Source organism: Notolabrus celidotus, chromosome 8 (assembly GCF_009762535.1).
Source record: "Notolabrus celidotus isolate fNotCel1 chromosome 8, fNotCel1.pri, whole genome shotgun sequence".
Lineage (NCBI taxonomy): Eukaryota > Metazoa > Chordata > Actinopteri > Labriformes > Labridae > Notolabrus > Notolabrus celidotus.
Genome location: NC_048279.1, coordinates 23461012 through 23474956, shown reverse-complemented (window position 1 = coordinate 23474956; position 13945 = coordinate 23461012). Strand labels below are relative to the sequence as shown.

General features: G+C 39.3%; 1 protein-coding gene across 1 annotated transcript; it reads right to left on the bottom strand.

The window, feature by feature from the left end:
- Positions 1-311: 311 nt before the first annotated feature.
- On the bottom strand, positions 312-13572 carry taf7 (TAF7 RNA polymerase II, TATA box binding protein (TBP)-associated factor). The gene is made up of 12 exons (XM_034690754.1): positions 13365-13572; positions 11116-11189; positions 10955-11033; positions 9540-9673; positions 9236-9356; positions 9028-9086; positions 8497-8569; positions 7755-7868; positions 4220-4414; positions 1755-1867; positions 1102-1161; positions 312-710 (listed from the first exon to the last, which is right to left on the bottom strand). The coding sequence occupies exons 1-12, from the start codon at positions 13381-13383 to the stop codon at positions 666-668; spliced, it is 1086 nt and encodes a 361-aa protein (XP_034546645.1). The 5' UTR covers positions 13384-13572; the 3' UTR covers positions 312-665.
- Positions 13573-13945: the final 373 nt, after the last annotated feature.

The following is a 13945-nucleotide window of genomic DNA, read 5'->3' as shown; positions in this document are numbered from 1 at the left end:
GGCAAATTGAGAGCCTCTGCTATGCAGTTGGATAGTTATTCAGTTAACTTAGAGCTAGCACAAGCCACTTACTCACAAGGCTTTAGTCAGCATTGAGACGAACCACACTACCAACTTTTTGGAGTGTGATGTTTGTATCTGTTTTAACATAAATTCACAATCTTAAAATTCTTGCAGCTTTATGGCAAAACATATTTTTCCACAATCTCTTGGTAGAGTGTACATACAACAATAAAAAAGGATGTGTATGACCAAAATCAAATCACTTCGCCCACTTTTGGAAAACCAAGCAAAGGTGCAATAACACCAAGTTTCCATTTCTTGGACATTTTGTGTATCCCTGTATTTTATTTCTGTAGTGGGTGATACAATATAACATCACACATAAGTAAGGTTTTATTCAACAAGAAAAAACAGACAACTTTTGATGTTGTTATGATTAAAGCAAACTGTACAGCAATGATTAACAAAGTTTTCAACTCAATAAAAAAAACAACTTTTCACACACAGATCAGTATGCCGCATATGTAATGCATAAAAAAATAAACTGATAGCCAGCTAATGAAAACTTCCTTCTCCATGGATGAAGGCTCTTCTTCTCCTCCTCTTCCTCTTCACTCCTGTTCATTAGTGGCAGATGATGACATGATGCTGCCCCCTAGTGGTCACTTCTCTATCAGAGAGTCCAGCTGCTCCTGCAGGGAGGCCAGCTGTTGGAGCAGAAAATAGAAGGCTTGATTGATATCCCCAAAGTCCCAGGGTGTAATTGGAGGGTAAGTGGATGATGATTAACATGTCTTTCCAAATTAATTCACTGCCTTCATTTGTCAATACAAACAACGACCCCTAAACAAAGGGTGGTCAGTATGCTTTAGCCGCAAAAAGGACTCTACTGGTGGCTGCTGAGAGGTTAAATATCACATGATTTAGTTTGATCTTTGCTGTTAGGCATGGCTAATGTTTGGCTGACAAGAAACAGGAAGAAGAAAGCCATTTACACACAGCATTTGACATTCATACAAGATAAACACATGCAAAGTGCTGAAAGCTGTAGAAAACAGCAACTACTGATCCCCCCACTTTCAAGAAAAAGGCTCTTACCTGCTCCATCTCTCTCTCCTCCTGCTGAATAATCTCGTCCAACAAAGCTTGAAAGCGGTTCTGTGTGAGGAGAGAGACAAACAAGATTTGTTCAGAGTCGACATGCTGAGCCTCATTAAATTGTGATAGCTTTAAATGTGTGTCTGCCTGGGCCGCTCGTGTCCCTATCTCCTCTCTGACAGAAAGGCCACTTGGAATGCCAGTCAGAGACAGCTGACCTTTTCCCAGCGACTGTGATAATAACGACTGGAGAAAGGGCTTCGACAGTCCCAAAACGGCGGCAAATGAAAGCTCTAAATAGCAATGTAAAAAGAGCCGTGTCTGCTCGTGTTTCGCTCATTGAAGAGTCTTCGCTAAAGAGCGTTTGGCAGGGCAATGAATTTTCATGCCTTTTTTTCTGCATAATCATGCTTATACAGTAAAAGGGCTGACGGGGAAATATTCAAGGCTTTAAAAACACAAAAACTACATAATGGCCTTCAACACTGTGTGTAATCAGCTGTTTTTTTATGTTTTTACATCACCGTTGAGAGTACTTATGCTGCATGAAGACTTCTGCCCCCGAGCTCATCTGCATGTTCTTGTTTTCATGTTTTTGTACATGCAGACCTACTTTCAGTACAACTGTGAATAAAGAGTGTTTGTGTGCTTACTTTGAGGGCCTGGTTTTCCACTTTCATGATGAGCTCCTCTTGCTGTTTCTTGCGGGCGCGGGTGTCCTGAAGCTTGCCTTTGACGTTGTTGATCTGCACCTGATACTCCATAACTGCAGGACACATCAGGAAGCGCAATATGTTACTATTTGCTCTTACAAAGCCACAAATGTTATTTATGCTTCTGTTGTCTTGTGCACACAACCAGTAGAGCCAGAGAGAGTGAGAGATTACCATGTGACATAATTGAGAGGAACACCACACTCACAAAGCCACGAGGACAAGATATGCGCCTTAACTTGCTGAACCACAAGGATGCCTCCATTTCAGTTTGACAAATTGCAGTTAATGGGAACAACAAATCCATTTAAAAAGGACGTGAGCCAGCAGGCCGAAGCACTAAAAGACAACTAAATCAGCCTGCTCTGTGCTCCACAGAGGGTTCTCATTAAATCCAGCTAAAGTGATAGTGCCTTGCAACAACCTGTGGCTTCAACGCCATTAACTACACGCCAATTGTTTCCAGTCTCTGTTCATCCAACTGACTCTCACGCCTGTGATACAGACCATCTAACATTCAATATCATGCAGGGAACATCCCTGCAGATCCGTTTCATACTGCTTTGTAGATCAGCCACATGCACAGCTGGAATTCTGCACACCAGGATAAGCTTTGCTGGGCAGCTACATTTGAGATGACCGCTGCGGTTTCTGACTGACAGCTCTATGTATGTAGATAAGGAGGCATTGAGCTGTCAGGCCGGACAGTTGTCTGAGCCGAATGCTGAGCCACAACACCTGTCAGGCTGGTTAGTAGAGGAAGAGAGCTGTCAGTGCTTGCATCGGAGTGGGCGAGGGAAGCATGTGTACTTAAGGGAAAGTAGGGCTACTCATTTGATTTGTGTGTGCGTGATGTCTGACCTAGAAAACTCAGCTCTCATTACAAGTCCAGACACCTGGCTGAGGCTATTTTTGACCTCGGCTTTGCCTGAAAGTACAGTACCTGTAGGGGTTTGATTTCACTTTATTTCAGTGTCTGAATCTGTTGTGGTATCAACAGGCCATATTCTGCTGCTGCTGGAAAAGTAACCACCATCAAAAATTTAGGCTAGGTTAGTCAGACAGACAAGAAAAAACAGCATTCACTCTGATTTGTCATGCTTATTTCAAGCATAAAGTAAAGATTGCATAACTTTCTTGCTGCTCTTACTGTATCAACACAAGTTTACTCCAGGGATGCCACTGTTTGAGAATGTTCCTACTACTAGATAAACTTGTGACAACACTGTTATGCAGAGAAATCTGACCTCTGCTATTCTGTGCTGCAATTCTGATTGTGCATTGAGCAGGCATTTTTAATTTCCAACTGTGGTTTATTAACAAATTATTAATGACATGCTAATACAAAAAAACTGAGGTGAAACCACAGACTGTATAAATAATGGACGTAGTATCTGTGACATCACCCATCTGTTTCTGAAGCACTGTTGTAAGGCCAGTCGGCGGCGGCAGCCATATTGCTGCTGTCGAGCAATTGTGACATAAAGAGGCGGGCTTTGAGCCTCCTAGCCAACAGCTACAGTGTTCCTGCCTTTCAATCAAGTCAGCTGTACCTCTCATTGGAAGATTTGTAATCTAAATATCTTTGAAATTACAGTGTGCCAATCGAGAAATGAGCTATCCAGACTACACTCGCCAGGCTGTAAACATGTTTATTTCTGCTGTTAAGATCAACTTTTTTGAATTGATGTGTATGTGGTTTCCTGTACTTCCGGAGCCAGCCTCAAGCGGATCCTCGATGAACTGCAGTTTTTAGCACTTCTGCATTGGACTCATACTTTTAGACCGGAGGTTGCTGCTTGTGTGAAACCCCTAACATGCTGAACACTGATTACTGCTTCACGCCAAATACACATACACATTAAACATTCCCACTTACTCAGCAGATCTCAAACATGTCCTTCCGACCATATGGTCATACATTTTATATAATATATTTTAGAGTTTTTATTATACATTTTGATTACATTATTCCACCATCTTGGCATGACCTGGGTTTTGGATGTGGAACTACTCTGTTATGCTGTGTTATCTATATTGAAACAATAATGCTACACCAGGTGATTGGAGCTGAGACTAATGAGAACGGATGCATGAATGTATCGATTGAACCCAGGTATTGACTGATATTTGCCCTGTTGACAGACTTTGGCCAATGTCAAACTGATGTGTCATTTACTGATTTAAGTGGCCAATGATAATACGTGCAGTTTCTCTCAAATCTCATTGTTCGTTTTTAAAACGGACACTTAGGGTTAAAAAGAAGAAATGCAAAGAATATCTGATCTTATTTCAAACATTGGCATCGGGCCTGATTTTCACAATCTGTGCATCTCTGATACTTTCATACACCGTCAAACAATCATCATTGTCCATCAACCACGCACTTTTTCATATCCACTCACCTATCTGGCTGTTTCTGTCGCTTTCATGCTGCGCTGAATCAGACTCATTGAGTTTGTCTTGGAGCTGTCCAACCAGATCATCCTCAGTGTCCATGATGTTCAGGTCCTCGTCCTCGTGACGGTCCCCTTCGTCTTCCTCATCCTCGCTGGAGCTGCTGATGTCGTTGAAGATCTCCCTCAGTTCGTCGCGCTGGGCTGGCCAGGTGGAAAACACATTTGTGTTGTTAAGAAGATGCACGAAGATGGGAAAAGCCAAACTGAAGGAGACTTTCTTGGATTCAACAAAGGTTACATAAACAACAGTCTGGTGAAGGGAAGGAGATGTGAGGGTTATAGTGTACCAAGAAAGAAACAAGGTGTGATTAATGTGGACCATCAGTGCCCATGTGGGTTATTTACATAGCAAACAACAGAGTAGTTATTCATTTATTCAAGAGATCTCTTTGTTATAACACTAAGCTAAAACATATTTATAGAAACATTAGTCATACCACTCGTGCACCCATCTCTGAGTGTACCGGCACGATTGCACTCTGCACATAAGAGCTATGAAGGTCCTCTGGTGAATCTAAAGGCAAAAATAATTAAGTCCAAAGAGTAGCTTATGCTTGAGTGCGCTCTATTTCTATTTCAATCCACCAGGGCAGAGGCCATCAAGAATGACATGGGTGGTGTGCATAAAGAAAATGAAGAAAGAAACCTTTGTGCACCATGCCTCTCAAAGAAGCTGCACACAAAGAGCTTCACCGATACATCAAGTGTTCTTTTAATATTGAAGGTTTACCAGAGAAAACATATCTGCCCACAAACAAGGGACAAAGAAACCCAGGATAAAAAACATCATGGATACTTATAGGCGGGGTCAAGAAAATGTGAAGTGTATTTTTCTTTCTCTTATACCTTTTTTTTTTTTTTTTTGCCCCTAAAGCAACAAAGACAGTTTGATGGCATTGTGAAGTGGTGTCTTCATTGTTTAATGAGCCCGGACAGTTATGAAAAGCTATCACAGCTCAAGCACGAATCATAGAAATCATGGTCCAAGGACAGCCTTGTACAAAAGTTTGATTCATGCATTAATCAACATAATTCATTTTGATTGGACAAAACTCTGTAGTCAGAGACTTCAGGGCACAAATCCATGTATCGCTCAATGTGGGGCTGATTACTTAAAGTAATTGTTCACTATTATGGACAGACCCACAATATATGGTGTAAAGACTGTGGGTGGATTCTCCCACCACAGCCCTCCTGCATGGGTTTTTTGGGGCAGCTCAGGGCTGTGCCCAACACAGAGGGAGCAAACTGTGGGCATAAGTCCAATGGTAATGTTTCCAGGGCAGATTGTTCTACAGAATCCATTTCGATTAAGGCAAGAGCAGTGGGTGAGTCTGTGTCCATCAGGATGGTAAGACTCTGTAATTGGAGATTTCAGAGGACTAAAAGACTGGTAGACACGCAGAGTAAATTATACATGAGTCATCACCCAACTTAAGGATATTCCTTTTTAATACTTTGATCTTACTTTTGCCTAATGTCTTATTCCTTTCTTCCTTAATACTCTCTTTTAATATATTTTAATTTGTTTTGTTTGCTTAAAGCTGGGGTTGGTAGTCAGATTTAGATACACTTTTTGTTATACTGGTTAAAGATGATCTTTATGTCCCGATGGCAATCAATACATAATGTGTTCTTAATAAAGAGCAAAGAAAAGCCGCTATCTACAGTCGGAGTAAACTTAGGAAAACACCAACCAATCCCTGCCTTTAGGAGCCAAATTACGAAACCGATCAAATCCCCTCCTGCCGTTCTGCCCGCCTCCTGAGCGTACATTTCATGTTTGTTCGTGTTTTTAACTTTCACTATGATAATGTTTTCTTACCGCTGAGTGAGACATGAGTTGACGTAGTGCAAAACACAAACGATGTGCTGAGGACCGGTTTTGAATCAGTCACGATCATATGGTCGCAAATCAGTGGCGCTCATTCATGTGAGCGGGGGCCTCGTTTTGGAGGAGCTCCGAGGGGAGGGGGGAGGGGTTAGACGGAGTCCTAAGGAAATTCTACTTCAAATTGCTAGTTTTCCATGACAACCAACCCTAGCTTTAATATCAAATCTATTTAAATGCTGTTGTTAGAACTGTTTAGTTTTCAACTCTGTAAAGCACTTTGAATGGCTCCGTGTATGAATAGTGCTTTATAAATAAACATGCCTTGCCATTCATGCAAGAACAAATTGTGGGTAATTAAGTTTTGTTACATCTTTCTAATAAAAATGCTTTATTAACATCACTTAGTTAGTTACTTGTCTTTTGGGGTAATTCATTTTCATAAAAACTGTTATAAAGTCTAGCAAAAGCATTGAACTAGCCATCAAGTGACACAACAAAAAGGGAAAAAAGCACATAAACAGAAACTGTGCACCTAAAAAAGTACCTTTAGCAATTTGTTTGTAGGGATGCTATAGCTGAGGGATTCAAGCTTTTTATAAGTCAGGCCCTCTTGAATATCAGGACACTGTGTCTCCTCCTAGAGGGCATGACAGTGAAGTGTCAGTTGACTGGGTGAGAGGAGTCTTGTACAGTTGTGTTTGCAATGCGAGTTGTGACCTTAATGCTTTGCTCTGAGAGGCAGGGAGGCCTATTATCTTGGTGGCAGTGTTGGCTATATGTGTTAGTTTGGCCCAGTTTTTGACACTGAGCATGTTGAAGAAATAGGTGGAACAGTAGAGCAGGGGTTGAATGATACTTTGATGCAGCAGTAAGAGGAGACAGAGGGCAACATGGAGTTCTTTTAAGTTTCTAGTCAGAGTTTTTAGCACCTGGAAAGCTTGACTAGTGTTAGTGGCGCTGAACTGATATTCTAATTTGTCTTAGAATTTTAATTTGGCTTTTAAAAACCCAATTTTTGATGGTGCAGTGTGCACCAAAGGTGTTAAAGTTAACTTGAAAAAAAAAGTATTTCAGCTTTCTTAGAAACATTTGGGATTATAAAACAAGCTAAATGTACAACATAGGCACAGTAGTTTTGAATAATATTGTAAATGCTACATATTGTATCTCTGAGGGATCCTTCTCAGAAGTGTTTGTTAAATGATCATGTAACAAAATCTATCATTTACAAGGGTTTACAGGGTTTTTACAATTATTTTCATATCAATAATAATTTCATACCTATGTTACATACTCTATTATAATTGTCAATGAGGTGTTAACATGTCATAGCAATGGTCTGCTATTTCTGGATAGCTATGATCCATGAGGAACAGACTATTGCTAGGGAATCAGATGTGGTACTGATTCATGTGGACTATTTCCCTTCATTTTACTTCACTATCAGTGGAAATGTTCAGTTGAATGTGAGTAACCACAGCTAAGTTGTTATTTTTTTTTACCAGGTGAGAAAAGACCTCTCTGCTTCATGTGGTGGTCCTGCCCACCCTGATGGGGTTCCAATCTGCTATGACAAGCCCAGCACTCACTATACATTACCCTTACCTGTTTTGATAGCAAAAACACAATATCCATATCTTTACTTACCAGAAGACCCATGACCCATCTTATGTCCTGAAGTGCCCGGTGACGAGTCCAGGTTGGCTAGAGAGCCGTGCTGATCTGCTTCCTTGGACTCATCCTCTGCTATGATCTCCCACCCTGGACACCTTCAATTAAGGTCAACACACTCTTGATGGATTCATCTCCACTCTCAGAAGTCGTATTGTAATCTACCGAAACTCTTACTCTCGCCGAATTCCTCTTTGAAGTTGGCTTGAAAGGTAAAACCCCCATGAAGCTCCACAGGAACTTCCTTCATTACAGTGTCATGCACATGTCTTGCTCCTGCTGCATGCAACCGCTTAAACTATAATTAGAATCTAGCTTCACTGTGACCAACTAAGCAATGATAATGAACAGTCTATCTAAATTAACACACAGCAAGCAGCCACTCGCAGCAGCCCTGCTGTGCTCTTATTCCGTCAGGCAAGTTTAGAGTTTCATTAGAGCACTAATAGCCTCTTTGCAAAGTGCATCTCTCTCACAAAGGCATTGGATGGAGTCAAGTCAGGTGAGCCAAGAAGCAGTCAAGGCTGCTGCTTGGGTCTTAAATCAAGCTGTGTTGGATGTTAGATGGGAGTGAGGTTATTTTAGTCTGGGGTAATAATGCTACAGGCACAGCTAGTGATTTTAGAGTTGTTTTGCTTGGTTATTAAACTAGTTCATTAGCTTTTTAGGTTTTGCAAAATAGAAGCATGGAAACATTGTGGGTATCTGAGAAGGATACGGACACTGACAGCCTCAGCATCTGTGCTCAGCAATCTCTTCACTTCCTTTTCCACATCAGGAGATTCAATGTACTGCGAGAGAGAGAGACACAGATTATATTACACGTGGTGTTAGCAGCATCCCTCCACACACATGCACGAAGGTAGCAGCTGGCCACACGCCAGAAAACACATTAGCGATTAAAAACAGAAGGGGGCCAAATCAATATGGCACGGCTCTGCATCCTCAGGAAGATTTATTCTGAAGACAAAGAAGACGTGTTGTGCTAAAGCACATTCACTTTCACTTTGATCAAAGCAATAGTGAAATTGCTTTTTTTTGCATGCCTTTGGGGCAAACTATGACAGAGAGGCTTTATTTATATGTAAATCTTAGTTTTCACTTTCACCACAGTTCCTGATTTATAAAATGTAAATGTCGTGTTGGAAGTGAGCCTGGGAAAGAGATGGATCATGCGACGCAATGCAATAGAAAGAGATGGAAAAAGGGAGGGCAGTGCACGTTAAGGGGGAACAAGAGATGTCAAAACCTTCTTTTTTGCAGTCTTCCGGAATCTTCTCTTGCGCGTGTTCTTCATAGGACAGGTTACTAGAGACCAGAACAACAGGATTAGTAGAGTCATAATCGCTCAATCAGCTGTGAAGGGCAAAATATGCATCCTGAATTGCTGATGTGCCAAGTTTTCATCAGTAACAGCTCAGAAAGCCCTGTGTGTGTGTATTTCATATTTTACTTACTGCCGTGGTTCCAAACAAATTTCTTGTCCTTGTCTTTGTCCTTCTTCTTGCTCTTAGGGTCAGTGCCAGTTGGCTCTTCTAGAGGAGGGTAAAGGTCTCCATCTAGTGTGCACACCAGCATCTGACCCAGAGATGGAAACACGAGTCAGAGAGTACTCTGCAAGCTGCTGATTAATGAGGTTTATACTAGTATTAAAAAGAGGAAAAGGTGCTACAAAATCTTACTTTCAAAGGGAACAAAAAGATTGTGCCACATCTCCTTTTCTCAAAGTTGTCACTTAGATTTTTTTTTAAGGATTTTTACCTGGCAAACATCAGCTGTCTTGTAAAATGTCTTCTTGTCAACTGTTTTCTGAGACTCAATCATACAGGGCAGATCCACCAGCTTACAGGCCAAAGGGACGCGGTCAACTCTCACTATGCCGTGTCGACCATCAGCTAGAAAATGAGAGGGACAATTTGAGTGATTATAACAAGGTGTTGTGTGTAAGATAGAACTAGCTATTGCTATTCAGATGGAATGGTCGTCAACCTGAAAAACACACTCTTTCACACTTCACACTCTTTCCTGCCTGAAACAGGCAGGAGTTTTTATTTTAAGGTCTATATGACCACACCATCAGAATAGAGGCAAGAATTTAAGAGTGCGTGCTTTGGAGTCATATGGCTCTTAAACTCACACTTCAGGAAGCACTACTTTCTTAGTATTTTTTAATTTCCCAAAAATGTTTGTAAATTGTCATAGGTCAGAAGAGCTAGTTACCGTTTTTTCGCAATTGTTTATACACAAATACTGGTACTTGAGACACAATGACTGACCACAACATGTAACCCATGCACTAACCACCTGAACCAATTCTGCTAAACTACAAGCACAATTGCTGCTTTACACTGAAATTGCAGTTCTAAAACACACCTCTTTCAAAACACTACACACAATTCTCTGCATTTGGCGCAATTTTCATGAAGAGAATCTCTTGTTTTCACAAGGAACACACTGTCATTCAAAATCTAAAGTTAATTGCCCAACTATGCACACTGACTCATCACATGGGCAAACACCTGTCACATAGTTTTAAAAATAGCCATCAGAGCTTTATTTCCCCTGCTGCTTGGCCAGGGAAAACATTTGTGATGTGGATGAGGAGCTGTGGCCAGAATGAAACAGAAGAGAGGATGCAGCATAGTTTAAAGTTTTTTTTTAACTGTAACTGTATACAGTAAAATGTTCTGTTGTTTTGTGTGTAGACCACTGTATGATCAACCATGTGTTGGTTGGGATGTACACAGTTTTTTTGGAGGGGGAAATAAAATATACTTGTTACCTTGTATTTGTGTGTTTTGAGTATAAAAACAATATTCTAAAATATTTTACAACACACTTATGTATGTACTGTCTGTAGTAAGTGTAACACTGAACAAAAACAATCATTATGATGAGCGGAGAAGAAGTGTTTTACATTCATCATAGTCTTTTACATTGAGCACATCAGTGTTCAACTGGTTCTTATAAATGTCTATTCATATGGTGGTTTGTGTGTGTGATTTGAAAACAAAATACCATCTTGAGAAGAAATAACATTGTTTTGAATGTAAAGTTTCATTTTGCAGGAGAACTCAGGGGTATATAATCACAGACATTTAAACGTCAATAACCTAAACAGCAGTTTGAACCCTTTGATAAGAAAGATGGGAAAGATTAGTAATAAACCAGCTTACGATGTAACTCGATGGTGAGTCTGTCTTTCATGTTCATACTGCTGGACTGGGCAATCCTCCTCACTGTTGAGGCGTACTCCTGTTTACATAAAACGAATCAGTCATTTTCAGCAGAGAAATTGAACTGAAACTAAGAGTAAAAATTGTTTCAACAGACTTACCAAAGGAAGCCTCAGGATATACTGGCTCTCCAACTCATAAGGAGCATCCTCCTTACTCTTGGAGCCGACCTTCCCTGTTGGAATAAACACACAACACAGTAAATATGACAGTACAATAACTTTCTGTTTGCTTGATGAGAGTTTAAACATCTAAATAAGATACACACCATGATCATGAACTTGTGCAGCTTCATAAGTTATATCTTTTGTATAAAAATGAGTTTTTTAAAACATTTATCAGCGTTTAAGGCTTTCATCAAAGCCTCGTAGCCGTTTATTTACAGTGTTTACCACATAAAAGATCAGGAGTTTTGAGTAAATCCCATACAACCCACAGAAATAACTTTTAATTCCAATAATATTATTAATCTCTCTTTAATGATTTCCTGTAGAGGCTTCCTCTGTGTCTTAACCAGTTCAAAGTTTTGCTCCTTACACTGTTATATTATCCCTTCTTTAAACTGTGTTTTTTAAATTATCATGCTTAACATTACATATAAACGAGATCTTGTGCTGAGGAAGAATACAAAACAAATGAACAGTAAAATAACATGTACTTTAATTATCTTATTTAAGACGTGATTCTAATTCCTGTTGGAAAATAGTAAAGCAGCCAAACTACAACCCCTGTATGTAAGACAGACACTTTTGTAACAATGTTAGCTCATATAAAGATGAACTTAACCTACATTCAGTTTGATATACTACAATGATGACCACTGTGTGTGTGTAGACTATAGAGATGTTGATAAAGACTGTGAACTATGACCAGGTGAGTGAATGAATTAAAGCTGTTATGGTGTTATACTATTTTCAAAGGTCACAAACCTGGGAGTAATTTTAATTTTAATCCTCATTTTAACAAGGTTGTAAGTACTTCATTTTATCATCTCAGAAACATTGCAAAAGTCAGACCTTTTTTGTCGCAGAAAGATGCCGGAATTTTTATCTCGTGCTTTTATCACAAGCCACATTGATTACTGCAACTCTCTTTTTACTGGTTTCCCCAAAAATTCTCTCAAGAAACTGCAGCTTGTTCAGAACGCTGCTGCCAGAGTTTTAACAGGAAAAAAGAAAACATATCACATAATCCCTCCTCTTAAAACTCTGCACTGGCTTCCTGTTTCTTTTAGAATTGATTTTAAAGTTCTTTTACTTGTTTTTAAAGCTCTTAACAGCCTTGCTCCTCCATACATCACTGATCTCTTGTCATTTTATGCTCCAGCCCAATCACTGCTTCCCTTTTAAATGTTCCTCATGTGTCTCACACAAGCGCAGAGAGCTTTCTGTTTTTACGCCTTGGAACTCTCCACCTCTGAACATAACAGAAAGCTCTCTGGGTGTTTTTAAAAGTAAACTTCAGACTTACCTTTTTAATCTAGCTTTTAATTTGGAGTAATTCATTTTTAGCCCTGGTCTGCATTATAATTTTTAATTATTTAAATCATTGCTTTAACATTTAACTTATTTCATTATTTATTTATCTATTTATTTCTTGTATTCATATGATCTTGTCAACGCTACCTCATTTTTAACTTTTCTTTCCACTATTACTTATTTGATAAATTTTACTATATTGATTTCATTTTGTTTTTAAGTATTTTATTTATAATCATGCCTTTTTATAATTTTACCATTGCTGTTGTTTTCTGTCTGTTATTCTGTGAAGCACTTTGGGCTGCATGATTTTATGTATGAAAGGTGCTGTATAAATACAGTTGAGTTAAGTTGAGTTCATCAAAACCCACCTATTTACAAAGGCTTTTAACCTATAATTGATTGATTTTTGTTTGCTTTGCTTTCCTTTGCTTTCCTTTGCACTGTTTTCCTTTGCTTTTCTATTGTATAATTAATTGTCTTGTGAAGTGTCTTAGAGAAACGTTTAAAGCGCTCTTATAAATAAAATGAATTATTATCATTATATGAGAATAAAACGGTGGGTAGTTAAGTTTTCATGCCCACAAACATGGATATAAACAACTGTGTATGTTTAGCTAATGTAGCAAGAATTAGCAGTACGAGCATAAACATTAAAAACCAGCTTGAAAAAACACAAGTAGCTTCCATTTGGATTTAAAAAAATCACTGTTCACCAAGAACAACTACACATTACTGTAACACTGTTCCATTGTTAGTTTTGCAGTTAATTCACTTCAATAAAAATTATTGCATTAGCTCATGGGGAATGTTTACAAAAGCATGCTAGCCATCGTTAGCTTAGAAATCAGAATCATGGGATTTTAACGTACCTTTCTGTTTAGATGTCATTTTCGTCTGCTTCTTGGAAACGCTGCTGGGTCAATTTGCTTTATATATTCATTAAAACTCAAGCAAGCGAGAGTAAGTATGATGTTTTAGGTTAAAACTCAAGCTAATGACGCAGAGCTAACATTTCAGTGGCTGTGAAAGCGAGCGCTGCTTGTCAGGGCACGTGATGCGTTCAAGTCCTCCTCGGAATGTTTATGTTCACTGAATGTATTCATGAAGCACCATGAGGAGGAGAGGGCAGGGTGGCGCACTTGCAGTGATGCTTTGGCGACGGTGGGATGTCTGTCGTGATGTTTCTCTGACAGTTTCTCAGTAGAGAAAAAAAGGATGGTAGATAGATAGACTTCATTTCAGACCCATAGGTCCATATCAGCACAAGAGTAATATAAAAGACTAAAAATAAGTAAAATACATGTCCGGCAAGAAATAAAAAGATCACATGACAACAGTTGACACATTCATTTTGATTAAAGCATAAAAAGGCATTTGTTCCAATGTTTCCAAAAGCAAGAAAAATACCTCGTGTCACTTCATGTGGGGTGAGTGAGCTTCCTTAAAATTT